We start from the raw sequence: 27,539 nt of genomic DNA, 5'->3' as shown, positions 1-27,539 counted from the left end.
ATTCACACCGAGAAACATGAACGTGTAAAAACATTGTGCAAGAAGAAATAAACAATCTAGTAAAATGGACACATGGCTGAAACATATTCATAAACGAAGATAAAACTGTCACAATGGTATTTCATACAGCGCACATGCAGAGAGTAAGCGATGTAGAAATTAAAATACACAAATGCACATGTTATACACAATCCATTTATTGCAATTGTAAAATAATACAAACTATTAAAATACGACACACACATAAATAATATATGTAGTAAATTAAAAAGAACGGTAGGATGTTGATACTAAAATGTTAATAATAGTTTATAAATCACTGGTTGAGTCGCATATACGGTATGGAATTCAAGTTTGGGGATCAGCAGAAGCAGTACACATAAAAGAAATTGGAGAGCCTGCAACATAAAATGCTAAAATTAATACACAAACAAGGCAATAAAAATAAACGCGAACTAATAATAAAGTGTGACACATTAACACCAACAAATTACTACAAATATTGGCATCTGGTACAATACTTCGGGGAAAATGAACACAAAAGAAGAACTGAGCACAGGCATGCAACAAGAAGACCAACTGACAATGTTCCACGCTACTTCAACAAATATGGACAAAAGACGATCAAGTGTGTAATCCCTTCTCTCTTTAATTCCCTACCGGACGGCATACAAGAAATCACAGTATTGAGCGAGTTCAAGAAGGGGGTTAGAGACTGGTTACAGACAAAAACAATAGTGTGAAGTGAAGTGGTTAAGATACAATAAAATATACTTACATTTAAACAAAACGCATCCATGCAATTTGTAGAATTTGTTTTCAACATTGCACCGAACTCCAACGACGCTAGAAAAATGTAAAATAAGTAGGAGTTACACAATGTACATAATATAATAAGGCACCAACAGATAAGTCTCTAGACTTCGTTGGACCTTAAACCAAAGAGTAACCATAATTTACTCTTTGCTTAAACTTACTGTATATTAAAAAATAAACATTTCAAACGTTTCAAACCACGAAAAGTTTTGGTTATTCAACTTATCGTACTTCATTCTGTAGTCAATTTAGATTTTGATATTGCAATTGGTTATAGACCACCAACAATACACATCCTTATGCGTTCCTTGCAAATGTATTACAAAAGAGTATGGGTATTCTACTCTTTGGTGATTGGTATTACCACAGATATACTCGTACGTAAGGAATATATCTGTGGTATTACCATAGACATTGAATAAGTCCTATGATTACTTATTCAATGCCATAATTAGTTCATGACATTACACAGTAGCATTGATTATTGTATAATCAATGACAGTAGCTACGTGCATATTAACATTGCAACATGATCGGAAGCATATTCTGTACCAAAACGCGTGAGATATTACATGGGCATCGAGCAATCAAGTATAGGTAGGTACTCTATAAGTATTGATAGATGGCATCTTTTATCCGGCATCAAAGTGGTGGCTGTATTTAATGCGCTAACCTGTTGCTTCTTTGTTATTTTTTGGCAACTGGGCATTCTGCTCCCTCGCTTATATTCTTATAACATCGACATCTGGCTAAGTTGATCAAAATTTGGTAAAGGTGCTAACTTGGCCGAAAGGAGCAAAATTAAAAAAAAAAAAACAATAAAACCGATGCCACATTTTTTACACTAATTTTGCGACAAAAAGCCGTCAAATTACTGGTGTAGTCGGCAATATGCATTTTCTTAGTCCGCCTAGAGGTTTAGCTAAAAATTGGGGCTACTATTTGATACTTTCCTAAACGAATTTCTTGAAGAATCTTGATACTTGATAGATGAATACTAATTTGTGTCTTTATGCGACATTACGACTTATACAATTCAACAGCATTGATGAACAAAAATCAATAAACAAACAAATATTATGAATGCACAAAATATTTTAAGTAAAAAGTAAATCATTTAGGTAACAATAATCCGACCTGTTAGAATTGGTATTCTTCTCCGGAATGTCTGATAAAAATCCTTCAAGTCAATATCTGCCAAAAGTTATTGTGAAATCGTGTAGTTTTTATAAACGTTATATCGTGCGCCAGCAGCTTTGACGTAATCACTGCCCGTGTTTATCTTTTCGTTAAACAAGATAGATAAATTTAGCGATCATTAAAACATAATTTGATACAAAATGTTATTGATATTCCTGTTAAACGTAATATTGTTTAGTGGATATTGTACCTGCTCATTGGAATTAGTTCATGTGGTAAGAACAGTTTGACCAATTACCAAAATATGCATTTCTAAACAAAATAATCAATTCATTATCAACTATAATATACGAGCTCATTGTATACGAGGTCTTGTAGTTTTTTAGGCATGGAAAAAGAACCCCGGAAAAGTACGAAGTCTGTATTGACGATATCAATGCAGCTCAGTGGGAAAAAACTGGATATGGAAAACTAACGCCTGTAGGTATCTGTATTATATAAAAAAAGGTTAATTTTTTTTAATACTTGTTGAACCTGGTTTGGTTTATAACGGGTGTCCCAAAATTAACGCAAGATTTGAATTTGCCGCCATTTGTGCGGTGAAGTGTTGGCAACCCTGAAAAAAAAGCAATTTGACAGCTAACAGTATAGGGTTATTAAAAATGGAGCGTTACACGATAGAACAACGTGTCTTCATTATTAAAGAATATTTCAAAAATAGTGAAAGCTTGGCGGCTGCAGTTCGAAAATTTCATACAAAATATGGTCGGAATAGTGTTTTAACTTCGTCAACTGTGAAGAGATTAATTGAAAAATTCAGACTGGATCCGTTGGAGACGCCAAACACACTGGTCGTCCAAAAACAAGCCGTTCGAATGTGAACACTATTCCGACCATATTTTGTATGAAATTTTCGAACTGTAGCCGCCAAGCTTTCACTATTTTTGAAATATTCTTTAATAATGAAGACACGTTGTTCTATCGTGTAACGCTCCATTTTTAATAACCCTATACTGTTAGCTGTCAAATTGCTTTTTTTTCAGGGTTGCCAACACTTCACCGCACAAATGGCGGCAAATTCAAATCTTGCGTTAATTTTGGGACACCCGTTATATTGCAAATGGTGTTCCATTGGTCTTCAATGTCTATTTGGCCTACAAAAAGCAAAACTTTCATTTGAATTTCTTTTGCATACCAAAAAGTCAGAATTTATTTATTTGGTCTGTATTAAGGTCTGCGTAAGGTCTTTAGCATAGACGATTCATTACGTAATAATTAAGGGATTGTTCTTGGCAATTAAAAGACTGGCACCTCTATAATGTCCGTTTGTTTATTGTATGTATACCTCCTTGACATCTGTGCAGATAGGAATAGAAGAGTCTCACAAACTTGGTTCTATATTAAGGAGTCGCTACCAAGGTTTCTTACCAGATTCATTTACACCTGAGGTTATACAAACGCTATCGACAAACCGAGAAAGGACCAAGCTTACCACGGTAGCAGTTCTGTCGGGATTGTTTCCGTCATCATCTCTATCCGAACAGTTAACGGACCTACTGAATCGGAGTGACCTGTACGAATACATGGAACAAAAACAGGATTTTGTAAGGAACATGCTTAACCAAGCAATTCCGTTGCAGTACATGTTTTCTCGCAGAAACTCAGGAATCCCAAATTTTATTGTTCGGCTATTAAAAATGAATTAAAACGAATAAGCAACCGGGGGAACTTTTTCTGGAACAGAGTGTGGTGCAGTTTGTGAATTGGCGCAATTGGAAAAGCTGATGCAGCCGTACATGCCAATGAATTACACGAAAGAATGTGAATCTAATGTCTCCCTAGACTAGCGATAAATAATTAATGTGTTAGTATCCCGTCAGGCCCATGGCCAGATGGGGCTGATCCCCACCTAGAACGTGGTCTTTCCCCCACTTGAAATTATGGTTGATGGTTACTTTCAAGTGATACGCGGCTATTAATATAAGTACTTACGCAATTTACAACCTGTAAGAGGATGCAAGAGATAGAGGACCAGATATCGCGGTATATCGTCGTTCCTTCCGCAATCTTTTCCCCACCCGATCTAAAGTACTGAACCCACTGAATCAACACTTGAGCAATATATTTACAAGATCAAACGAACTTACCTTAAGTGATGTTCGATCTTGATTATATGAAGGTCTCGTTGTCCAATGGTACCTAGGATCATCGCAAGAAAATGAGACGCAGAATCCAATAGGTTGTTTGAGCAGTCACTAAAACAGCCAAACGAAATCCCAGAACTAGGGGAAGTGATGCAGTTTATGCAGACGATGTGTCATTCGCTAGAAGTAATGGCGTCAAGAAACTGTAATCAGATAGATGATACCATCTCTAAGCCCAGTTGGAGGAACGCGTCATCCATATCGTGCTACTAACTGCATACAGCAGCATCGCTTTTAAAACTGTCCAAAGTTTAGGGAGCTATCTATCAGTGAAATAAGGGTAGTAAAAGAGAGGAAATTATGTTTTAGATGTTTAAAACACAACTACGAGGAAAAATGTTACTTAGCGCTAAAGTGTACACAATTCGGTTATCCACATCACACTTTACTACACCGACCCACCAAAACCCTGCACCGTTTATGCCGCATACCTATTTCATCAGGATCTGCAAAAACCGAATTGAACCTATGCACTACGTTCATATGGCGTAAACGTAGTCAATGCTTGCGGACGTAATTACTTTTGAACGCCGTTTTTACGCTTCTGTAGCAATAAGGAACCGTCGTTACGGTATTAAGGATCCTCAAATCCTTTATAGTTTTGTATTGTCGTCCGGCCGCCCGTGTGCGTTCTAACTCTTTTCAAAAGTGACCGATTGTGTTGAAATTTGGTGTACACTTTGGAGATTAAGGACAGACGCTATTGGTTTTCCGGAAGCTGGTTCAACGGCAAAAAAAGTTATAGGACTTCAAGTGAATCAGGAAGAGCCATAGCTGCAGGCTCAAGATAATAGAAATCAGCAGATTTCATTGCCAAGGTTATGTATCGAGTTCGGACTTTCGCTAGATTATTCCCTATGACCTTTAGATGTGTAACAAGTTAATATAACTCTTCTCTGTGATACAGGCCGTCAAAAGTTTTAGAGCAAAATGTATCCAAAATAAATTATTCTTTACACATGAATTTGGAGGTTTCAAACGCATTTTCTTGATGCTGAAAGAGTACATCACGTGCTCATTTGATAACCGCATATGTGTGATTCAACGATGTTAAATTATTTTTCTGAGGTCACATGGATTGTGATCAAAATATTTCAAAATCGTTGGGAAATAACTAAAAGCATAATCTCAATGCTGAAGACATAAATTTGATGCATTTCTGGCGACCACATGGATTTTGTTCAAAACATGTTAAAATCGTTATTATGCACCAAGATCGTTGGGGAAAAAGACCAACAGCATTATCTCAATGAACAAAACATGAATTTGATCTATTTTTAGCGACCACGTGCATTTTCATCAAATAACATGTCAAAATCGTTATTCTTGCATCGAGATCGTTGGGAACAAAATTAATAGCATTATTTCAATGCCTAAGACATGAATTTGATGCATATTTTGTTAACTATAAAATGTAGGTATTTTGTCAGATTAAAATAAATTGTCGTTGAAAGTGATTGTAATACTAAGGATCCTTCGATATTTCATTGTATCGGTTTATTATTTTAGAAATATTGAGCTTCCCCAAAGATTTGTTTAATCTGCGATCATTTATAAAAGATAAAGTGTAGTACACTAATTTGTTAACTTGAATTTATTTTACACTGTGAAAAATAATTTCTTACAAGACTTTCCAACTGTATCGAATTTTCTAGAGATATCAAGGCGATAAAGGATTAGACGATAAGGATGAAAGCGGACATGACTCAGTCGTGCCATGAAATATGATACGCTGATTCGAGACTTCTTTAGAAAGTTTTTGTTTGCTATATAACCAAAATGATTTGCGTTTAGTCTGGTCTCAAGATCGAGGCCGAAGTCATAAATAGTGAAATTCGCGCTCGTGGTATAAATTCGAATACAAGCCGTAAGTGATAAATAATCGTTAACAGTTATAAATCAATCTGTTTGCGGAGACATTTTCATTTAGTGTCAGTTTCTGTGAACATGAAAAATGAATTTTTATATAAAAATAGTTATTTACATATGAGTATGGTAAATCAAGGTTTACGTTAACGAGTGAGATGTTTACTGCCGAAGCGTAGCTGAGGCAGGAATTTCGAAACGAGTAACGTTAACTGATTTAACATACAAATAATGTAAAACATTTTATTTCATACTGCTCTATTTCTATTAAAAAACCATTTTGATTAGAATGTTGTAGGTACACATTAAAATAAAAGCAAAAGTCGATCACTTGATTTGTTTGATCTGACAGTAGTTTGACAAATATCAATATCAATCAATCAATCAAATATCACGTTTAGATGGATGTCAGTTGCGGTTGCTAGGCAAAATTTCCAGTCTGGTAAAAATTTTCAGTCTGGTAATAGTTATTTACGTTATAAGTCCGGTAGGTTACTTGTAACAGTACGAGTTAGACATTATGGACGAGGCGACGTCAGGAGCCGAGTCAAGAATGTCTTAAACGAGTACTGTTACAAGTACTACCGCACGTATATCGTAACGTATTTTATTTCATACTGTAAGTCTGTTTTGTATCATTATTTCATTTCAAAGATTACAAAATTTCATCATATTGTAAAAATCGCATTACCTTGTTTCTGTGGCAACGGCCGTTGCTATAGTTTGTAGTTTGTTGACAATTGAATTTTTTTCACTGAAAAATTGACGTTATAAACGTTGTGGGATGTTCCACTCTTCCCGATACAATCCTGTCGAAATCTCATGAAGCAACCGAAAAGTTGGTTCCTAAGAAGTCGGCCGCAAGGTATGAAAAAGAGTACTAAGTGTTTTGCCAATTGAGCAACGAACATGGGGCGAAACAAGTAGAGGAAAAAGTCATGTTGGCATACTTTTTGGACGCAGTAAGTTTTTGAATTGAGATTTGTTTGCCTGGGTTTCGGTGTTAAAGTGTCATGGAGCATGGAAAAGCTCATCGACGGCAGAAAAATACATCGAAGGCTCGGTAGAAGAAAAAGTTAAGATTGCCCGTATGATACAACTGATACAAGGCGGCGAACATTTCATTGAAGTTCTACAGCAGAAGGAATCAAACATTACTAACTCGACGTACAGTAATAACCCAGGCGTAGTGTTGAGGGCAATACAAATTGTTTCATTACAATCAATGTTAATGTTTGAAATAAAGAATTACAGTCAAATTTATGTTGGGGTTTTCAATTAATTGTGTGAAGATGTCAAATTTGAAGTATACAAATAACAGTCCGGTAAGTGTTGCTTAGCGACACTTACCGGCTCTGATGCTGTAATAACTCACCTACCGGACTCAAAATGATAGTGTAATCGAACATCTACCGGACAGTATGAAATAAAATACGATTTACCAGACTCAAATCAGTCTGGGAAAGCGGCGATTACTAGATAGTATGAAATAAAATCACTTACCTAATTAAATTTACGTTACACAACAAAACTGGTTAATAATTCGCATTCGACTTTACAGTGCCAGTTTAAAGCAGAACCACATAACATACGCGCATCATTTTCATTTACCAACTCTAGCGCGTTTCCTCTTCTTTACATACCGGTAAGTGCTTTGGAGATATTTTCATCTAGCCTTTCGTACAATCAAAGATAATAATTAATACTACACCTATCTTTGGTACAATGAATGACGAGTCATATAGGTATTTTTGTCATTAACAATTTCGAGGTTAATGTTGCAAGAGTAATCCAGGTCGCGGGCGGAATTTACAATAAAGTACTTTTCTTTTGTATTGTAATTACTAATTAGCAACAATTTGACTATCGAATTGTGTTGCCAGTGTTCTTAGAAACCAAGAGTCTATGTACCCTACTCCAAAGTGTGATACCGCAAATTTTTGTATGTGCTTTTTTTTTAAACTGGTCAGTTTTGGAAATAAATGTCGTTTTATAGAGAACGGGATTTTACCGTGATCGCGATAAAAATAACTTCTGAAGGACGAAGACACTGTTGTACAAAATACATGTTTAGTAAATTAGCAAACTATATTCAACACATAATTGGTAAACTTTTCCCACACCTCGGATATTTTGCTTATGTCCATTGTAACGGAAAATTAGCACAATCCTAGAATAATTATTTAACAGTAGAGAGTAGTCATTTGTGATGATATCCACAGTGCACACTAATGGACATCTGTAAATAACATACTATATTGAAATGGAAACAAAAGACCTATCAATTATTTAATTTGAACGAAAGTCTTAGGTCTTAATTACCTGTATGAATAATGGGATATTTATTTACTTATATTAAAAATAATTGTGTTCTGTTGATAGTAAATTAAGTGTTTAGTTACTATTAGCATTGATTGATTGAATTTATAAATTCAATGCTATTAGTCGTGTATCCACGTTTTCTGAAAGTGCTCTGTTTAACCACAGTTTACGAATAAGATTTTTCAACTTTGTAGGGTAAGTGGCGTCAGCATTGGAACGCGTAAGTGTAAAAAATGCAGAAATAGATTTTATTTGTTACTCAGTTGTAAACGTTGATTAACAAGACAAAACGCAAACGGGTAAACGTCATGTTTAAACGCTACTGACTTGTAAAACTGACAGCAGACCTGTAAAACTGACAGCAGACCTGTAAAAATTTTACAAGTTAGTAATCTAGTAATTTCATTGGCCAGAATGAATGCGAAGCCTCTGTTACATGGATAACATGATATTTTAGACATTTCTTCGAGATCAATTTAAGAACTAATTATTTACATTTACTATTGTTTACAAATGAGTAACAAATAAAATATTGTACATTATACGCCAGGTAATAGTTTTTACTGGCTCTAGGAGATGACAAGCTCGCCTAACGGCTCGCTAGTCAACTTCTCCTATCGCCAGTAAAAACTCACTTACCTGGCTAATAATGTAAAATACTATTACACCCAGATCTTTTTTATTTCTTACTTGAGAGTCTAAAGTAAGAAATAAAATAAGTTAAGTCTAAAGTTTAGACAGAACTATTTTCGATCGATATTATGGTCATTTTATCCTTCGTATGAAATGTATTTTTTCAATTACAACTGCTCATCATATTAGTAAGACTGGAAGGAGGGGTAGGCTTGCTGTCAATGTTGAGCGTTGTGCAGATATCCCGTATTGGTGCAGCATTATCTACTTTTTGGCGTTCTTGACCGAAATCTAATGAAGAGTAGCATCATTTTTTTCTTTAAATAATAATGATAATCTTGAAACGGTCACGATTCATTGCTGCATGTATCAGTGGCAGAGCATCCACCTTCCACATCTATTGAAAATTTTCCTTGTCGCTTCATGTACACCAGCCGCAAAGAATTTACGAAGCTAGCTCTCAAGTAAATGACTCAATTTTTCTTGTGGTGGTCGTACTGAAGCATTTGGAAATCTTTGCACCAATTGACTATTACAAGCATCACAAGCATTTATGACCTTTCGGTTTTGATTTTAATAGCTGCTTGGATGTTAACAGATTGCCGTCGGCTGAAGGCCCACCCCTTTGTCATAGGATATTACACGATCGCAGAGGGTTGATACGCCGTTCAGTTCCACACCCTTAGATCCCAAAATGTGGTCTGGAAAATCTACATCTTCTGTGTATACTGACGCTAGCAAACAATTCCGGTAACGATCTCTAAGAATAAACACTTTATCAACCATTCCTGCTTGAGTTTGGAACATGTTTGCAACGCTGATTAAGAAACCACTGCTGACGCTTTACTGTTAATTGTGAGAATTGACCATCTTTTGTGTCATCATGGCACACTTGGGTTCGGAAAATACGGTTTTTTTTTTAAAATGGCCTTTCGGTTTGGTTTTTCTCTAAAATTTTCTTATGGAATGAGTGGTTTTTTTTATCAGTGGAAAATTTGTAGTTTTCACTACCCAGAGATATAATTTGTTTAGGGAGGTGCTATTTGAAATTTTTTTTTAAATATGACATTTGGCGGTCAGTTAAAAATTTAATTTTTTTGATAGTGCTTAAAAAAATTATGTAACTGTGGAAAAGAGGTCTTAACCTGTACTTCAGTGCAGAACTCAGCCGCCTGCGCGATTTCTTTTCTCTAAAAAAAAACGTACACGTACAATTTTGCTCTAAGACTTCTGTTTTTTGTATCTGTATCTGTAAAAGAATTATGATCCGAGGGGTTAGGTAGATCCTGTGTCATTATACCAGTATACCATATCGCCATTTAGGTTGATTTCAATTGATTTAGCAGTTTCGCTAATACCTACTAATAATAATAATATAATAATAATAATAAATCAATAAAAATTTAAAAAAATAAAAAACTAAAATCAGCACGTCACCACAATAAATAGGCATAACAGGAATACATTGCAAGCGACAGCCAAAGGTTTTATTTTTCATTCAACGGTTTTACCGCAGACGATCTCTTTGGTCGATCCAATGCGACTTGAGGTTATTTACGTTGAGCGTTTTGGAAAGTCACCATTTATATTGCCATTATTACTAAACTTCCATAATTTCAAAAGATTTAATGAAGTTATATATTATTCTCGTCCTTGTCTACTCTAATTACCGGAAAGTATATCGAATAACTACTTTCGATATCATTACATTCAAGGAAGTTTCATTATAATGAGTAAATTGTAGTGGGACCAATAAATATCATTCACTCCACGCATGCAGATAGTTATTTACCAAGAATTATGCAAAAATAGAAATATACCGCCTGACAAAGGTTAAAAATCATTGAGTTTTCTTATATGTATAGTGAGATTAAAAATTGTTTTTTTAATCTATGGTATATAGTGAATTAAGTATATACATAGTTATCATTAGTCGTGTATCCACGCTTTCGGCAAATGCTATGTTTATAACGGATATATTTCAACTTTGTGTGTGGCCAGCATAGCAAAGCGTAAGTGTAGAAACTTCAGAAAGAGATTGTTTGTACTTCGCGGACTAAACCAACGTGTTTTGCCATGGGGTCGAAGAAACGATTAAGATATTTTTTGAAATTTTAATCACAGATGCTTCTAGTAAATACAAGCATATCGCATATTCTAAAAAGCAAATGTGCGCATGCGCAAACTGTGCAATGTCAACTTTTTTATACAGGTATTATTTAAAATTTTCAAATACGTGTGCCGCACTTCCTTCTTCCATTTAAAACGTCAAACAAATGCAATGTTGTCATGCGCGATAGATGCACGATAACGATAACTGGCGCCATCTGTTGTCGCGCCACTGAACTGAAAGTTTTAAATTAGGCGTGCTGTCGAAAGGGTAGCTGGTAAATCTGGAAACGGTCAATTATCGGTGAAAATATACAAGATATCGAAAATGTCTACTAGGCAGTAATAATTTTAATTATACAGTGTTGCTCATTAAGGCCCTGCACACTAAAATTGCATTTTTTTCAATGGAACGCCCTGTATATTTTCCAGAATTTCAATTCTTCTCCCAATTTTAAGTAAACTTTGCAATAAGCATAATGTACCTAAATTCAATCGTTTCCGAGAGTTTTGAAAATTAAGGCTATTATTTCAGTATTTCCGAGATTATTTCATTAATAATTGAACAAAAAACGATAATTAATGATTCCAAACAATCATAACAAACTTCACAAACGGCCCTTTTCAGAACCACAGAACGTTTTCAAAAGAAATTCGTGATGTCATTAATTATTAAGTGACATAGCAAAGCGATATAAGCTTTATAGGGGGGTCGATGGTGTCCGTCGGTCCGCCTGGCCGTCCTTGAACACGATAACTGCCAAACGCTTGGATCGATTCGGTTAAAACTTTGCACAGCTGACCTACATGCCACATGTAACAAGTCAATAGAAAATGGGTCAAATACAATGACCCCGTTGGGTCACGCCTCTCTGTCTCAATTACGCCATAGGGTCAAACCACGGTGCTCTGTCACTTTTTTAGATCCGCTTTAGGAATTTATTGTTCTTTATTCAATACATTTTAAAGCAATACCTTTTATCTATCCGGCCCGTGTGGCGCAGTTCAGTTGAAACTGGACTGTGGTGCTAGGGTCCCTGGTTCGAATCCGGCTTCGGGCATGGATATTTGTAAATGTATAGTGGGTTGGGTTGGTAGAGCAGCCTTGGCTGAAACCCCGCCCACTCAAAAATAAAGGCAAAATAAATAAATAAATAAATTAAATCTTCAAAACTCGATAACTCGGAAATGACTGAATTTAGATACATTATGCTTATTACAAATTTTGTTCAAAATTCAGAGAAAAATTTAAATATCGAATAATATACAGGGTGTTCTATTCAAAAAAATTGCAGTATTAGTATACCACTCACTTATGACCAACTCTGTATAATAAAAAAACTACTACCTAGTAGAGTATGTAGACATTAAAGAACCTCACATCTTTTCTATAAAACTTTTTTTGATATCTTGTATATTTTGCCCCGATAATCGACGATTTCGAGAATTACCGGCGAGCCTGTATATCGACCAAATAATAATATTTCAGCGAAAAGAAATATATTTTTTTCACTACTAGCGTCTGATGACATGATTATTAACCTTTTTTCCACTTGTAAAGTAGGCTTTTTCGGCAGTTGTTCAAAGTGGTTAATAATGTGGACATTATTAACTAGTAGTCAATAATGGAAACTGTCACGCTGTCACTGTTAGAAAACACAACCCGAAATTTCGCCCAATAAACGTTTAGACAAGTTCTCTAAAATGAATAGTTGCCACCATCCGCCACTTCCAGAGAAATTACATACCTAAAATTGTCACATTTTGAAAAAATTCGAACGAAATTACTCTTTGAAAATACCTCAATGAAAAAAATACGGCCTGTTTGACTTGTACTTCCACGTACTTGATTAACATGTTAAATTAATAAACAAAACATTCTGTCCAACCGTTCACTTTCTTATCAATATAATATGTTAATTTAGAGGATTTCAAGTGCTAGTAGTGAAAAAAATAGTATATATACCACGGTAGAGAAGTCTATTATTGCCTTCGCACCTTACACCTCTCGGCGCAAGCGCCTCGAGATGTAATAGTGGTCCTCAGACAATAATACTGGACTTCTCTACCTTGATATATAATGTAGGTACTATTATGTGTATATAATTATGACACAAACGGCGCCCCATAGTTTTGCACCATCATAATTTTTGACCAAGCGAAGTGAATTTTTGCACGATAAAATTGAAATTTATAGTCCAAAATCGACAGATAAAATCACGTAAGCACCAACCAAAACTCGACAGTATCAAATTTTTTAATAACCTAGGCTTAGCTGATTCTTATCTGTCAATTTTGGACTATAATTTTCAATTTTATCGTGCAAAAATTCACTTCGCTTGGTCTGCACCTGGCTCGCCTTTATCGCTCATAATAATACCATTGTTCAAATACTACATAAATACTAATGTGCTATATTTTCTCTGCCGTCAAACATTTTTAGTATAGTCTATGGAATACGTACATTGGAGAAAATAGGGAATCCCAATTAATCTATGGTACTTCGTCTCGTTAGCTGGTATTTATGAAACTCGACAAAAACTTTGTTTATTCTTATCTGTAGATAATAAACATTTTGATTGATGCTCCTTTCGGTTTTCAAAAAAATTTGCTTACATGCTTTGAGGTGCCCTATCGTGGTCGAGGGCTACTTAGTGTAATATTCGTCAATTGGCATTAACAATGTCTGCTTCCAAAAACACGAAAATTTAATCGCGATCTTCATTTATGGGTTGTCAACCTTTGACCTTCGTATAATTGAAACTTCTACATCACGCAATCAGCAATGTGAGAGAAGATTTGATAATGAGCATCAATCCTGAAAGTAATAAGGATGGAAGAACGTTTCATCAATATTGGTCAAGGATTTAATTTAAGTAACGTTTAGATGACAGTTATTTATCACCACATAATTTGCAATGACACGTAATTATCTCCCTTTCCGGGCAAATTACAGTAATTTCACCATGTGTCATAAATGAAAACTTTATAGTAACATCGTTTGTTTTCAAAAGGAAAGATCCTATACATACATTGAAGGAGATGGTTTCCCTACTAGTGCTTGTTATTCTATACAATGCTGTACTAATCGTCAGTGCAGGGCCTATCGAAAACACTTCCAATTCGGATGAGTTAGTCCTACTGCACGTGGTAAGATTTTCTTAAATATTTACATCAATTGTTGCGTTCATAATCGCTCAGCTCTTCAGACATGGGGACCGCACTCCCGATTTGATAGAGATGTATCCAAAGGATCCTTACAACAATATCTCATACTTTCCAGAAGGATTAGGACAACTTACTAGGGTAAGCGAGTCTTTTGATCCACATTGTATAGTAATCCATTTAATTTTAGAAGGGAAAAAATAGGGAATACGATATTGGTGTCAGTATGCGGCAAAAGTACAATAGTTTTCTGGGATCATACAAATCGGATGAGGTATCGGCTATATCGACGGATTATGTAAGGACTAAAATGTCATGCTTGTTGGTGCTAGCAGGCCTATATCCCCCAAAAGGAAAGGAAATATGGAATGAACATCTAAATTGGCAACCTGTGTTCTATAATTATAATCCAGCAGGCAAAGATTATGTACAGCCCTATTAAACATGCATAACTGCTTATGAATGACGAGGTTTTTTCAGCTTTTGGGAGATCCTTTGTACGATTGCCCTAAGTATAGAAAACTTTATCATGATTACTTGTCTTCAAATCAAGCTTTACAGTTAATGCAAGGAAAAACAGAACTGTATAATTATCTATCACTACACACTGGACTGAATGTAACCATTCCTAGAGATCCCTATAATTTACAATTTGTACTGCAATCAGAGGTAACGTGAATAATTGTTTATCAGGGTACCAATTAAGCATCATTGATATTTACAGCAAAACTTGGGTTTAAAACTACCTCAGTGGACAGAAAGTGTTTGGCCCGGTAATATAACGGATGCATCAGTTGACGAATATTATGTAAACTTGGCAACCCCTAAGATGCAACGTTTTGCCGGAGGTAACATTGAATATATTTGTGATTAGTTGCATTCGAATGTAAAGATACAATTTCACAACGGAAAATAATGATTATCGACTATCATTGACGGACGGCCGTGACCCTAAAAGTTCCATTTTCACAACCAAGTGCATTGGTCAGGTCAGTGTACAACAACGCAGAATTTATTTTGAGTAGTACATTGAAAATTCGTTAAACATGCGTTCTCAAGATGACCTCACTCTGGTCATCCTGATAAAATGAAAATTATGGTATCACTAATCTGCATCTCTATTCGAGGGGTATTCAATGATAGTTGCTAATCATTAATGACGTGGTGGCATTTATCTCTTCTAAGGTACCTATACGTTTTAGGTGTGTTGGTGAAGAAACTGCTAGACGACACCATGAACAAAATAAGTAACAACTCCGATCCCATGAAAATCTATTTATATTCCGCTCATGAAAACAATTTGGCTTACCAACTTATTTTTCTAGAAGCTTTTAATCCTCATATTCCCCCTTACGGTTCTTATCTTGTGTACGAAATACGGAAAGTAAATGGAATATACGGTGTGAAGGTAAATATCTATGCAACACGACGTAAAAATGTATTGAAATTGTTTAGATACTGTACGAGGACTACTCCAAGGAAAAACCTAGGTACCTCAGCTTACCGTCCTGTGGAACATTCTGCCCTCTGGATAAATTCAACAATATTCTGCAGAAATATGTGCCACTAGCTGAAGATATATGTGTTTAGTTATATGCTCAATTTCTCAGTGTACCTAGCATCAATGTCATTTAACTTACTGGAAAAAAAAATTTGTACAACCTCGGTGAACAAATGTACTTTGCCACGTCATAGCCTATAACGTCAATCACTGAAAACATATCTTAAACGGCCACGTGAAATCACCAGTTGTTTTCAGGCCATTGATACTGACTAAGCACATCTTTTAATGCGATCCCGGTTTTGAACTTTGAAATGACACTCGCTCTATGTATCGTAATCTCGCCATAATCAGCAGGAATTCTTCGGTGATTCTTGAAGGACGATACAAAAATAGCAATTTTTTTAGGCACTTCCACTGGTACGTGTTTTGACAGGTGGGTTCCACTAACGTCACTAACAAATTCCAAAATGATTTAAACTTTTTCTTTCTATTCTGTATTGAAATATTTAAAATTCTCGATTTATCAAGCTGATAGATGATGACTTCTATAGACAATGTATCTCTCCTTTATAAACGTCTTGGGCCAAGCGAAATAATTGCATACCTTATTTACAGACTGGGATTCTTGTCGTTTACGCGGTCCGTTGTATACCTTGTTGAGCTCTTCTTTCATAATTTTGATGAACCGAATAACATATGACATAAATCCTAGTAATTTTTCGAAACTGCAATACCTGCTGTAAAGAATATACATTATGTAAATTTTGTCCAAGATCTTCTACTGAATCCATCCAACTCACATCTGGCTTCTTCTTTGGCTGGTATGTGGTACATACAAACAGTTATTTTCCTCTCCTGATTATTTCTCACAGATCCCTATCATGATTTTGTGAAGTGCGTACTCAGCAATTTTGTAATGGGCCTCTAAAATATAACGTACTTCGCTGCTTACCATAATATCTTCTTGTGCTTCGTGTGTGTCGTCCCATAGCTGGGGAATGCCCGTATTTTTAAAATTCCAACGTTTGTTGGACCGTTTTTCCAGGTATCGTGGCGAATAGGCGTACCTACATTTGGGATGTTGTCTCGTTCGCACTCACCGGAGCTGCCGTTGACAGGGCGAAGATTGGGCGCTTGTAGAACTTGTTGGCATAGAAATCATGTTGTGGCCCTTGTGGTCGGTGTGACTGGCACTGTCTGAACGACGTCATTATTATTAGATCTTAACTGGTCTTCCAATCACATCGTTGGCGTTCACGAGGGATGTCAAGCCATTTAAATCAGGAGAGTGAAGCTGCTATTCACCCTCAACAAGTGAGCGTCAGCAGCATTCAAACGAAGCTCTCCCCAATTACGAGAGAGGGTAAGAACATTTAAAATTAATAAAGGCTGCAAGAAGCAACACGGCCGCTGCATCAGTGTAAGAAGACACGGAAACACGCCGTAGGAAGAAAAAGACGACATACGTGATTAAACAACGAATTTCCCCAGTACGAGAGGAACAGCGCCAGTCGGTTTAAGGTTTCATGCCCCTCATAACCCAAAGAAGTCCAGATGAGATCCGGAGAAGAGAACCAACCTCTGGCAGCAGTCAAAGACAGCGAGTACTACGACGTGCGTGGTTAAACAACGAAGTTTTCCAGTACGAGAGTAAGTACGAAAGGAACAGCCAAACAAGTCGGTTGTAAGGTTTCACGCCCCTCATAACACAAGGAGTCCAGAGAAGATCCGGAGAAAAGAAGCAATCCCTTCAAATTGTTGGGGTCGGGTGGCAGAAATGTCATAAAATGTAATTAGGTAATTCGCGGTCGGCAGAATGTTTAAGAAGAAACGCCGACCGAAAATTACTGTCATTTGTCTAATTAATGTAGGATTAGGAAATGTGTACTTATTATTAATGTAAACTAGAACACCGATGTAGCAACCTGCACAACACTAACTAGGTTAGTTACCAATTTTCAAGTGCCAGTTGCAAATATACATTGCAGAGTAGTACCTATAATTATAGTATGTAAATATGTAACTTCATAGGTGAGGATTATAAAAGCTCACACATCACAATAAACATTATTATTAGATCTTAACTGGTCTTCTAATCACGTCGTTGGCGTTCACAAGCTCTCCCCAATTACAAGAGAAGGTTTCCACCCCGTAGTCAATTTTTCCATCGCCATATTTGCTCTTTTGGGCACTAGAACTCACTGGAAAATGTAGCACCTCACTGAGACCGGAACACTTGTGGTAACGCGGCACCCGTTGGTTGAAAGGCTCGAAGGACCAAATGTAGCATCCGGGTCGAAGGATCAATTGTAACGTTAGGGTAATGTCTAGGTCAGGCTTCGTATGAGTTGGACAATGGTCCGAAGTGGGGAAACGATTTCGCCTTACGTCTAGACGAGATCTCCTTGTCGAATTGAAATCTGCTTCAGCCCTTCAGATGTCGAGGTACGTTTGGTTTGTAGCGTGTTAATTAATCGGTGATAAAAAAGTATTGAACTACAGCAAGGTCCAAACACGTAGATTATTTTTATTATTTGGTTAGTGTGATTTTAAAGCAAAATCAATTTTCTTCGTTCAATTTTATTATAGAGAAAACTGCTCATGTGCTGCTCCTTCAAAACGCTGCAATCACCCGGAAGTGCAGAGTTCGTGTAGGATATCACGTGTTATGTATACACTGTGGCACTATCAACAATTCGAGCACGGTAATGAACTAAGTTTATTTTTAGAACGCCGTGCTTTATGTATTTTTCCCTCAACAAAATTCCCCAATTAATTTAATGTCTTCTATTACTGCAATTGGCACGAAGAATTTCCTGGAAATTACATCACGCGCTTATGCCTAACTTTCTTCAACGATTCCCTTAACTTTTCACATTCTTAACATGTGACGTGAACTTATATGGCACTTTCTGTTCAAAAAAACGCCGCATAAACGGCCAGCTAGCTCAGTATGTAACAATAACAGTGCTTGAGGACCTTCACAGCGGTTGGTTTGTTCGGGCCTAAAATCTTCGTCGCTTCCTTGTAGCTAAAAGTTGAGCGCCACCCAGCTTCTTTCAATAGTCAACTCTCCGTGTATAAAACTGGGAAGACGCAAGGGAAGTATGTAATAATAATATTAGCTAACGAAATATTGATTTATACTTAAATAAATTCGAATATCTCATATCTCAAAACTACTACGTACGTCAAAATTCAATTATAAACCTCTATCAATCCAAAAATTACTTAAAGCTACGGTTTCCTCGAAGAGAGTGCCGTCTTTTAGCCACCGTTAAAATACTGTGGGTAACGTCAGAATAGCGGCGAGAAAAGTGCCACCGTCGAAGCGGTAGAAATCAGTGTAACGTCGGAAAGTGAAGTGTCATTGTTTGGTAATGGATGGTTTTGATCATGGTACAATAAGACAAGGTATGCCTATAACTAAACGCAGATGACGTTTTTATCCCAATGACGTCACAAGAATCACCGCCAAGTTTGAAAATGACATATGCTTCATACTTGAATTTAGAAGTGCCATTGCAATTACTCAATTAATTTGGTTGAGTAATCATACTGAAGGCATCTCGGAATGCATTTAGATATAAATATAAGGCAGCAGAGAAGCTAAACGTACCACTTAACATACTTATTTCAGAAATTTAATTAGCCTTTTAAGTTGTTTTATTGCCGCTAGAGGTCTCGTCCTTATTTGAAAACGCTAATATATGTTTTACTTTTTTTACTTACATATTTTATTGTAACTTTAAATATTTGTATTGATAACATGCAATAATTGATACTTTGTAAGTTTAATGTGAGAAACTTGACGCAGTTGACATGGATTGAACAAATCTTATCACATCCGTGAAGGGGATACACTTTTATTAACTGGTAGGATTACACAAACCCCATTACTTTATTGAACGGTAGAGCCAAGTTATCCCAATGACGTCACGTATTATAGGCATACCTTGTCTTATTGTACCGTGGTTTTGATCTTTATCAGCTAGGCTACATGGCTAATGGCTTACATAAAATCTGATATGTAAGTTACCCAATTCCAGTAAATCTGGTTTAATAGATGAGTATTCAAATGCTGCATGGAGTAGAAAAGTTCGAAATAATTCTTGACGATACGGACATCTCACATCAGACATGACGCACAAATCACCCGTACGCTAACTCCCGATGTGTACGGCCGGACAACTTCTTTCAAGCTGTTTTGCATTACGATGACCTTACTATAGGCGAGTTTAAATGGTCTGATACAATGCGATTTCTACCCCGCACTTCAAATTTCAAGTTCATCATGCTCAGCAATCCTCAATCTTACTAATAAAACTTTAAAATATTGTTCAAAATTAGGACCTACACTCACCGCTTTCACAAAACTAACCGCAATAAAACGTTGCAGAACTATTCCCACCGTACTGCCTCATCGCTTCAATTAAGACAGAAGCTTATAATACGCGACAATGCTTCACCGGACTTTCAGGGCTGTCTACTGAGCTTCGGAGTAAATTCACCTTATTTTTACCAAGCTGCGCTTAATTTGTGAAGTTGCAGAAGTAACTTAATACAACCTATTTCTAGCGTGTAATTGAAAACCAAAACCAGATAATGAGGCTATAGAAACAATTTAGAACAACTAATTCATTGACGAACGTGCAAAAAGATGAGAAAAGCTCGCTGCTTTTACAATCGACAAACTAACACTTGAACTTGTCACGAGTAATATTTCTATGGTGAATTTTCTTGAAATCATCGACTCTTTTTTAAACATAGAAATTTCCTTCCGCATAAATCAAAAGGCAATAATCGGAAAAAAAATTACGTAAATAAATGCTCTCGTTACAGTTGCTTTCTGCAATTAACATCCTCATAATTTTCTTGATACATATATGTAGGATCTTCCCGCACGTCATCGGTGTATTATGACGTCATCACTAAACATATTTACATAGCTGCGTGCAATCAATGGGAGAGAACGCGTATGTAAGGCAGCCATACCCAGTGCTGTATTGTAGGTAGGATTAAGGATACACATTACATCAAAGACTTCAATTGACTGGTTGTTATCCGAGTTTTCAGTAAAACACCCGCGGTAGGTGCATAACCAAGTAGATCCAATGTCAGTATTATACAGTGAATTTTTTTAAAACGCGAACATAGGAGTTTGCATGCAATGGAATTTCCCTATGTTCGATTTTTTAAAAAACACATCAATCTATTGAGTAGTTCAAATGAGTAGTTAGATACAATTGACAACTGTCACATTTTTAAAAATACCGCCGTCCAATTTAATTACGAAATCGGTTAAGTTATTGATTAGAATGACACTTCGAACATTTATTGTAGTGGTTTTCGTTATTTATTTTCTTATTTTCTTCATTTATGTATTGAATAGATCAAGTTAGTAGAATACCAGGTGCACATGACCTACAAATAATTGAAGGTTGATTCACAATGAGTCGTGGTACCAGCGCGTACCCTGTGAGTGAGGTCAAGTTATTGTAAGTTTAAGAAAAATGTATCCTAAAGTTGCTATGGCCTCACATGGCTTCTTTAAAAAAATCTTACCGAGGGCTCTTCATCATCAAGACTATGAAGCTGCTGTTCATAGTCACACAAGTTGCGTGTTTTGCTGTTGGGAATGTGAACCGCGCATACCTCATAGATTGATGTGTTTTTTTTAAATCGAACATAGGGAAATTACATTGCATCGCATTTTAAAAAAATTCACTGTATATCAGCGACATCACGTTAGGGCATAAGTAAAGAATTGAACAGCTACAATGATTATATCGTAGTGGAGACGTTACAAATATCCTTTAGTCTTACCTTATACATAGATACAATAGTCAGCGGTTTTAAGACCTTTAAAATTAGGGGTATTTTCCCTTCTGAGTTTAACATCAGCAAAATTGATTATTGTATTCGACAAATACGTTTGCAGGAATTTTAAATATTACCAACCTTTTGAATTATTTTGAATACATAGCATTTCTGAAGGTACGTGTTAAAATAGATCAGTCTACGCTTTAATATAAGTATCGCCGTAATCTGAGAAATTTCTGTAACATTCTGTTCACGAGTTCATCAATCTTTCTCTTTTATTAAATAATTTTGTATTGCTGTTAATTTTGTATTGCTGTCCGCCCGTCCGTCTGTCTATCTGTCCATTGAAAATTGGTACACATGTTCTGAAAGATTGTTGAAAGATGTTTTTCAGCTATGCAGTCGACATTTGAAGGAAATTATTACAACGAAATTTCAATTAACAAACAGTATCACGCAAACCATTGCGGTATTTATTATTTTGAATTTAAACATTCTCTAGAAAACTATCTATCGCACCCACATTACAAAAATTTTCTATAAGCTTCAGCTAGTGCACACATCTTCCAGCAATGGAACATATTTTTGCAACATTTTAATAAATTTACTTAAGGGACAGAAAACGCCACAGTGCGGTATCTTTAAATACCTAGGCCCATCCTTCTTGGAGTAATCTTCGTACCTTATCTAAAAAGATAGTAAGAAAAAAATCAGTTCCTTCGTGAACGTCGACATGATTACCTTAACTCCGTATACTTTATTAACTCTACGTACTTCGTAGACAATGTAAGAACCATAAGGAGGAAACTTCATGTCAAAAACGTCCATAAAAATTAGTTGATAAGCCAAATTGTACTCGTGAGCTGAGTACAAGTAGATTTTCATAGGATTTTGCCTATTTCTTATCTTGTTCTCAATGTCATCCAGTAATTTCTTAACAAATACACCTAAAAATGAATTAATAAATACTCTAGATAAAATACTGGTTCCATTGACTGCACATTAATGTAGGGTTAAGCCATCTATCATAAATACCTCCTGCAAGCCTTTGCATTTTAGGTGTAGCTAGATTAACGTAATATTCATCAACTCCGGCGTCCGTAATATTTCCAGGCCAAACGTTTTTAGTCCACCCTGGTAGTTTCAGCCCAATGTTTTCCTGTAAGAACGAATTGGAAGCATGTATAATTGGATATAAGGTTGATTTTGCTCACTTCTGAAGTGAGGACCAATTGTAAATAATACGGGTCTCTGGGTACCGTCATAGTCATCCCAGTATGTAGAGATAAAAACTCATAGAGAGGTTTTCGACTATTTATTAAAGCAACGGCCTGCTTCGACCGCAAATGTTCTTCATACAGTGGTCTATAATTCGGACAATCAAAAAAAGGATCACCCAAGAGCTGAAACACGCATTAGTGATTTACCAAACATCATTGAATTCTTACATAGTCTTTACCAGCTGGATTATAGCTATAAGCAACAGGCTGCCAACTTAGGTCATCCCTCCACACTTCCTTCCCTGATGGTGGATATAAACCTGCCAGTACTAGTAAACAAGACATTTTAGTACGTATATAATCAGTTGTGGTAGCCGATACCTCGTTGGTTTTGTAAAGACCTAAAAATTCCCCATACATTTGCCGGAGACTTCTACCAATATGGTATTCTCTATTTTTTCCTTTCTAAAAATATTTTCCTTTATTCCCCAGGTTTACATATCATCAGTGGTAAAAGTAAAATTTCGATCATTATACTTCATTGAGGTATGTTTCCCCCTTTAGTGAGTGAATACAAATGTAAACGAATTTTATCCAATAGTGGCATATTTGGTAAGACAGTATGATCCACTTCGCAATTATTGATGCAATAAAATATACCGGGCGATCAAAAATGAGTGACTGTCGAGTCGCCTTTGGAAGTTCGATTTCACATGTAAACAAAAATTCCAAAGGTGACTCGAGGGTCACTCTTTTTTTATCGCTATGTATATATAATAGGGTAAAAGTATTTAAACAATGGTACTGGTCACATAAAAAAATAGCGCAAATGACTGTTTGGACGTGGCGCTTCCAAGAATTGAAAAACAGGAAGGGACGAAGTTAACATTTGTGGTGAGCGTTTCGGGTACCATATTTAAAGCAGGTTAAGAAATCCATAATATGCACCAAGGAATCTATATGGATATCAATGAATCGCCGAAATGTACCTACCCACGTAACTTCAGAACGACTAAGTACACCAATTTTTCTCTTTCCCGTCATTAAAAATCGCAATATAACGAATAGAAGGCGCCCTTACTATGAAAGATGTAAAAACATTTTTTTCTATTGTCATTTTAAATCACAATAATAACTAATAGAGGACGCAAAGGGGATCTACTACGTCACTAGAAGAAGCCATACCGTTGACTTACGGCGAGAGGCGAGAAAATAGATTGTCAAGCGTATCAATTACGTATGCCCGCGAAGGTTTCTGGTGCAGTAAACGTGGGCGAGATGAGGCGGCACAGCCGCGGAAACCAAGGTTATCCGAGAGCGGGGAATAGATGATATTTTCTTGCAATAGTAAAATTATTTTTTACAGTTCTAAATAAAATGATTGAAATGTATAGAATAATCCTGCAATTACTGTAGGAGGAAACGATTTTTGAAACGTTCCTTAACTTAACGTAAGCAATAAATTATTCATCATACCTTTCGCTTTAATGTAAAGTACGAAATACGGTGCATTCGAGATAAGGTCACCTCAATATCTCCATTATTTAGCGAGATCTTTTCTGATATAATTTTATATGTGTTATTACGATCTATCCGATGGCGTAATTACATTTCCGTTATCACTTCCGCTTTAATCGTAAATCAAAGCAACTTTTCGTTTTTAAAATGCCTACGTTTTTTTTTAAATATCTTTGGAAAGAGATTTTCTGTACGACAACATAAAATATGCATTATGATTGATATACAAAAAAAAAATGGAGAAATTTGTGATTCAATATTTAGAAAACTTATGAAACCTAGCATACCGTGTGCTGTCAGGATGCGCGGTGTCTGTTGTGTTACATCGTAGCGCGCAAATGTAAATATTGAACAAGTTGATGTAGGTCTTTTCTGTGTAATATGGACACGGCATGCTAAATTTCATATGTTTGCTAAATATTGAATCACGAACGTCTCCATTTTTCTTATATCAACCAGATATGCATATTTTATGTTGTACAGCAATAATAATGATTGCTCTTTTCAAAGATCTTAAAAACATAGCCATCGCATTTGAAAAACAAAAGCTGCTGCAATACCGGTTAAACCAGAAGTATAATACCGGAAGTTTCAATATACGATCGGACAAATGTTAATGTCACATACTCGCTCACATATAAAATTACATTTGACAATTTTTTCGTATCTTGCAAAATAAGAGATGTTAAGCGTTATCTCGAACGCACTGTATATTTAAACATTTTAGATCAGTATCACAAGCTATGGTATAGGTAAGTACTGTTCAAACGGTCCGGCGTTTAAAACATTGGATAGATCTCCTGCGTTTATACTCACTTTAGTAAGTTGGCCAAAACCTTCTACAAAGAAAGATTCATCGTTATAGGGATCATTTGGATACATCTCCACTGCGTCTGGTGTGCGATCTCCATGTCTAAAGAGCTAGAACATAGCATTGTAAACGGAATGAAAGTTACCGTCTAAGTCTAAGTAGTGCAATTTACCACATTCAACAGGATTAGTTCATCCGTAAAACAGGCAGTTTGATTGGGATGTGCACCAACTACGCAAAAGACACATATGAGCACGTTAAAGTAGTGCATCTTAAATATCAACTGTGTTCTGCGCAGGCACCTTAAAAGTAGCGCTAACGTCCAAATTCTCACAGATCGTTTTGAATTAGGTAACTTTATTCCGCCTTCTCGCGCGCAATCACGCCATATGTTAAAGTCAACGGTCCAAAGAAACCTGATTTACTGATTGGTAAATAAACCTAATTAGGAACGAAACCATAATATATCGGTAATTGAAATAAATATAAACGGCAGACTCGCTCAAGGTCAGAAGTAGACAAGCAAACTACCTTATCCAACATACAAACCAAACATACATTTCGCAATCTATGAGCCATATCACGCACAACTATTTGTAAATTAAGTCATCTTCGATTAGGAGAGTTATCATTATCACATATTATCACATTAAATGTGATAATGATTATATAAATTTTATATATTATAAACCATGCAATTAGCACGATAAAGCCAAAATTAAAACACGTGGAGCACAAAAAAAGTACCCTTGGCGGATACTCTTGCTATCAGAAATATTCATGGAAAAACAAATACGCGGGTCGTTTGATAAGTCTCCTGTTTTCATATAAATAATAATGGCAGAGAAGTGGAAAAAAGGCAGAGAAGTATTTCTCTGCCTGTTTTGAACTTCTCTGACCCTAGCAACGAACGATACTTCGCTGTTTGAATATGATCAGCGAAATGCGCCATCTGACGTACGTATAAAAACAAGTATAAATTGTGCACAACTGTTGTGCAGATAAAACGCATTTTTTTTAAACCGAAATAGCTTTTGTTTTGACATCACCACTGGATATATTTCTTGCAGACGTCTCAATCGCCCTTTCTGAGTAACCTCTTCCGACAATCCGTTTTTGAGGTACAAGTGAATATACCCGATCACGATAAGAGGCCGAGGAGGAGGGCTATGGTTGGTAGAAATTAATTCCTTTCGTTGAGACCTTTCATTAGAGTACCACGAAGGATAAAACTAGTTCTACTCCCCCCCCCCCTCCTCCCCGTACATTGATAAGAGGACAGAAAAAAGGGCAGTAGTTGGTAGAAAACGGTTCTTTTAGTTCGCTCACTGATCTCGAAAGAGTCGCACGGGAAAGTTATAGTTTGTACAAACCAATTTATTTCGTTGAGACCTTTCATTAGAATACCATGAACTATGAAGGACGTAGAACATGTGTTTACCTCCCGCCCCCCCCCATTCGCTAAAGTTTAACTTAGAACAACCAAAGGCATGCGTATGCAAAATCTGAGACTAATTGGTTGTCGTATGTAAAAGCTATGCACGTTTTACTTTCAAAAACAGCATCTCAGGGAATAATTCGTGGGGGCGGGGGGGGGGGGCTTTTAGACAGCGTAATTTCATGGCCGTCTGGCACAACTTCAAGGTATAGGCTACCTACTGCAAAAATTCCAGGACTCTAGGACCATTCCTCTAGAAAGTAGTACAAAACGTTAGAAGTGGGTCCGGGCGGACGGACAAAACGCAAACAACACCACTTTTTTTTTAATTCTTAAAAAATGCGCTAAAAATAGTTATTTGTACAACTAGTTTTGAAAGTGATACTTTTTTTCATGAATTTGCAGTTTGATTAATGAGAGCGAACTACTACAGCCGCGGCAACACAACCATGTCCTATTGGCGCCAAAACGCCGCATTTGCGTAAGTTAAAAGAGTTGCTAGTGTAAACACTTGTGAGAAATTGCGATAGCAATGGCTCACCCAACTTGCCGGACAGTTTATCGCGACACGTATTGCTCACAGTGTAAATACATGTGGAAGTTTCTCGTGCGAGATTGTCGCAAGTAACTTGCCAGGTTATCTGCGCCTTTACAGTTGTACCATTGAATAAGTACTTATTCAATGCTTATAGCAAAATCTACGTTACGCGCGGTCTAGTTATAGCAAGTCTCTGCCCTCAATGGATCCATTTTTTATGAGCGTTTACTGAATTTTAGTCGACATCAAATCAGTCAATCCGTAAAAATTAAAAACCTTGAAATGTTTAAAGTACTTGTATTGATACTAGTATATGACATCAGGCACGATATATACGTAAATTAATTATAGCTGAATAAATGGTGTTCAACTATAAAACGATACATACGCAACTGACAACTCTTGTATCCACTGGTTGCCTCATTAATTACA

The 27,539-nt window shown here is 36.3% G+C and overlaps 3 protein-coding genes and 2 long non-coding RNA genes across 11 annotated transcripts in view; 2 read left to right on the top strand and 3 right to left on the bottom strand.

The window, feature by feature from the left end:
- Positions 1-27,539, bottom strand: part of LOC116166666 (ionotropic receptor 25a-like) — a 266,463-nt gene that overhangs the window by 185,745 nt on the left and 53,179 nt on the right. The window lies entirely within an intron of this gene.
- On the bottom strand, positions 176-7,663 carry LOC116166679. 2 transcript variants are annotated; one of them, XR_004144384.1, is made up of 3 exons: positions 7,530-7,663; positions 779-846; positions 176-398 (listed from the first exon to the last, which is right to left on the bottom strand). It is a non-coding gene; the product is annotated as an uncharacterized LOC116166679 (long non-coding RNA). The 2 variants fall into 2 exon arrangements; XR_004144383.1 differs by lacking the exon at positions 7,530-7,663 and having other exon boundaries at positions 779-1,440.
- Positions 1,331-15,947, top strand: LOC116166670 (venom acid phosphatase Acph-1-like). 6 transcript variants are annotated; one of them, XM_031481711.1, is made up of 8 exons: positions 1,331-1,413; positions 14,105-14,240; positions 14,292-14,396; positions 14,446-14,682; positions 14,736-14,924; positions 14,980-15,103; positions 15,458-15,663; positions 15,711-15,947. In XM_031481711.1, the coding sequence occupies exons 1-8, from the start codon at positions 1,346-1,348 to the stop codon at positions 15,843-15,845; spliced, it is 1,200 nt and encodes a 399-aa protein (XP_031337571.1). In that variant the 5' UTR covers positions 1,331-1,345; the 3' UTR covers positions 15,846-15,947. The 6 variants fall into 6 exon arrangements, with proteins under 6 accessions (XP_031337571.1, XP_031337573.1, XP_031337576.1 ...); XM_031481713.1 differs by lacking the exon at positions 1,331-1,413 and adding an exon at positions 2,413-2,436; XM_031481716.1 differs by lacking the exon at positions 1,331-1,413 and adding an exon at positions 7,598-7,671 and having other exon boundaries at positions 15,711-15,920.
- On the top strand, positions 2,334-5,066 carry LOC116166678. Its single transcript, XR_004144382.1, has 3 exons — positions 2,334-2,440; positions 3,321-3,560; positions 3,614-5,066. It is a non-coding gene; the product is annotated as an uncharacterized LOC116166678 (long non-coding RNA).
- LOC116166673 (venom acid phosphatase Acph-1-like) lies at positions 22,035-25,613 on the bottom strand. The gene is made up of 7 exons (XM_031481719.1): positions 25,304-25,613; positions 25,137-25,241; positions 23,031-23,267; positions 22,797-22,985; positions 22,618-22,741; positions 22,324-22,529; positions 22,035-22,269 (listed from the first exon to the last, which is right to left on the bottom strand). The coding sequence occupies exons 1-7, from the start codon at positions 25,400-25,402 to the stop codon at positions 22,129-22,131; spliced, it is 1,101 nt and encodes a 366-aa protein (XP_031337579.1). The 5' UTR covers positions 25,403-25,613; the 3' UTR covers positions 22,035-22,128.

The sequence above is a fragment of the Photinus pyralis genome, unplaced genomic scaffold (assembly GCF_008802855.1).
Source record: "Photinus pyralis isolate 1611_PpyrPB1 unplaced genomic scaffold, Ppyr1.3 Ppyr1.4_LG3b, whole genome shotgun sequence".
Taxonomy (NCBI): Eukaryota; Metazoa; Arthropoda; class Insecta; order Coleoptera; family Lampyridae; genus Photinus; species Photinus pyralis.
This window is presented reverse-complemented; position numbering and strand designations above follow the sequence as displayed.

What these genes read in the sequence shown, in the direction of transcription:
- LOC116166670 (XM_031481711.1), top strand. Translation starts at nt 1,346, where the DNA reads ATGATCGGAAGCATATTCTGTACCAAAACGCGTGAGATATTACATGGG. An exon ending in AGTTAGTCCTACTGCACGTG is followed by an intron (nt 14,241 to 14,291) that starts GTAAGATTTTCT and finishes ATAATCGCTCAG; the next exon opens with CTCTTCAGACATGGGGACCG. An exon ending in GATGCAACGTTTTGCCGGAG is followed by an intron (nt 15,104 to 15,457) that starts GTAACATTGAAT and finishes TATACGTTTTAG; the next exon opens with GTGTGTTGGTGAAGAAACTG.
- LOC116166673 (XM_031481719.1), bottom strand. Translation starts at nt 25,402, where the DNA reads ATGCACTACTTTAACGTGCTCATATGTGTCTTTTGCGTAGTTGGTGCA. An exon ending in ATCCAGCTGGTAAAGACTAT is followed by an intron (nt 22,986 to 23,030) that starts GTAAGAATTCAA and finishes TGCGTGTTTCAG; the next exon opens with CTCTTGGGTGATCCTTTTTT. An exon ending in ATAAAGTATACGGAGTTAAG is followed by an intron (nt 22,270 to 22,323) that starts GTAATCATGTCG and finishes CTATCTTTTTAG; the next exon opens with ATAAGGTACGAAGATTACTC.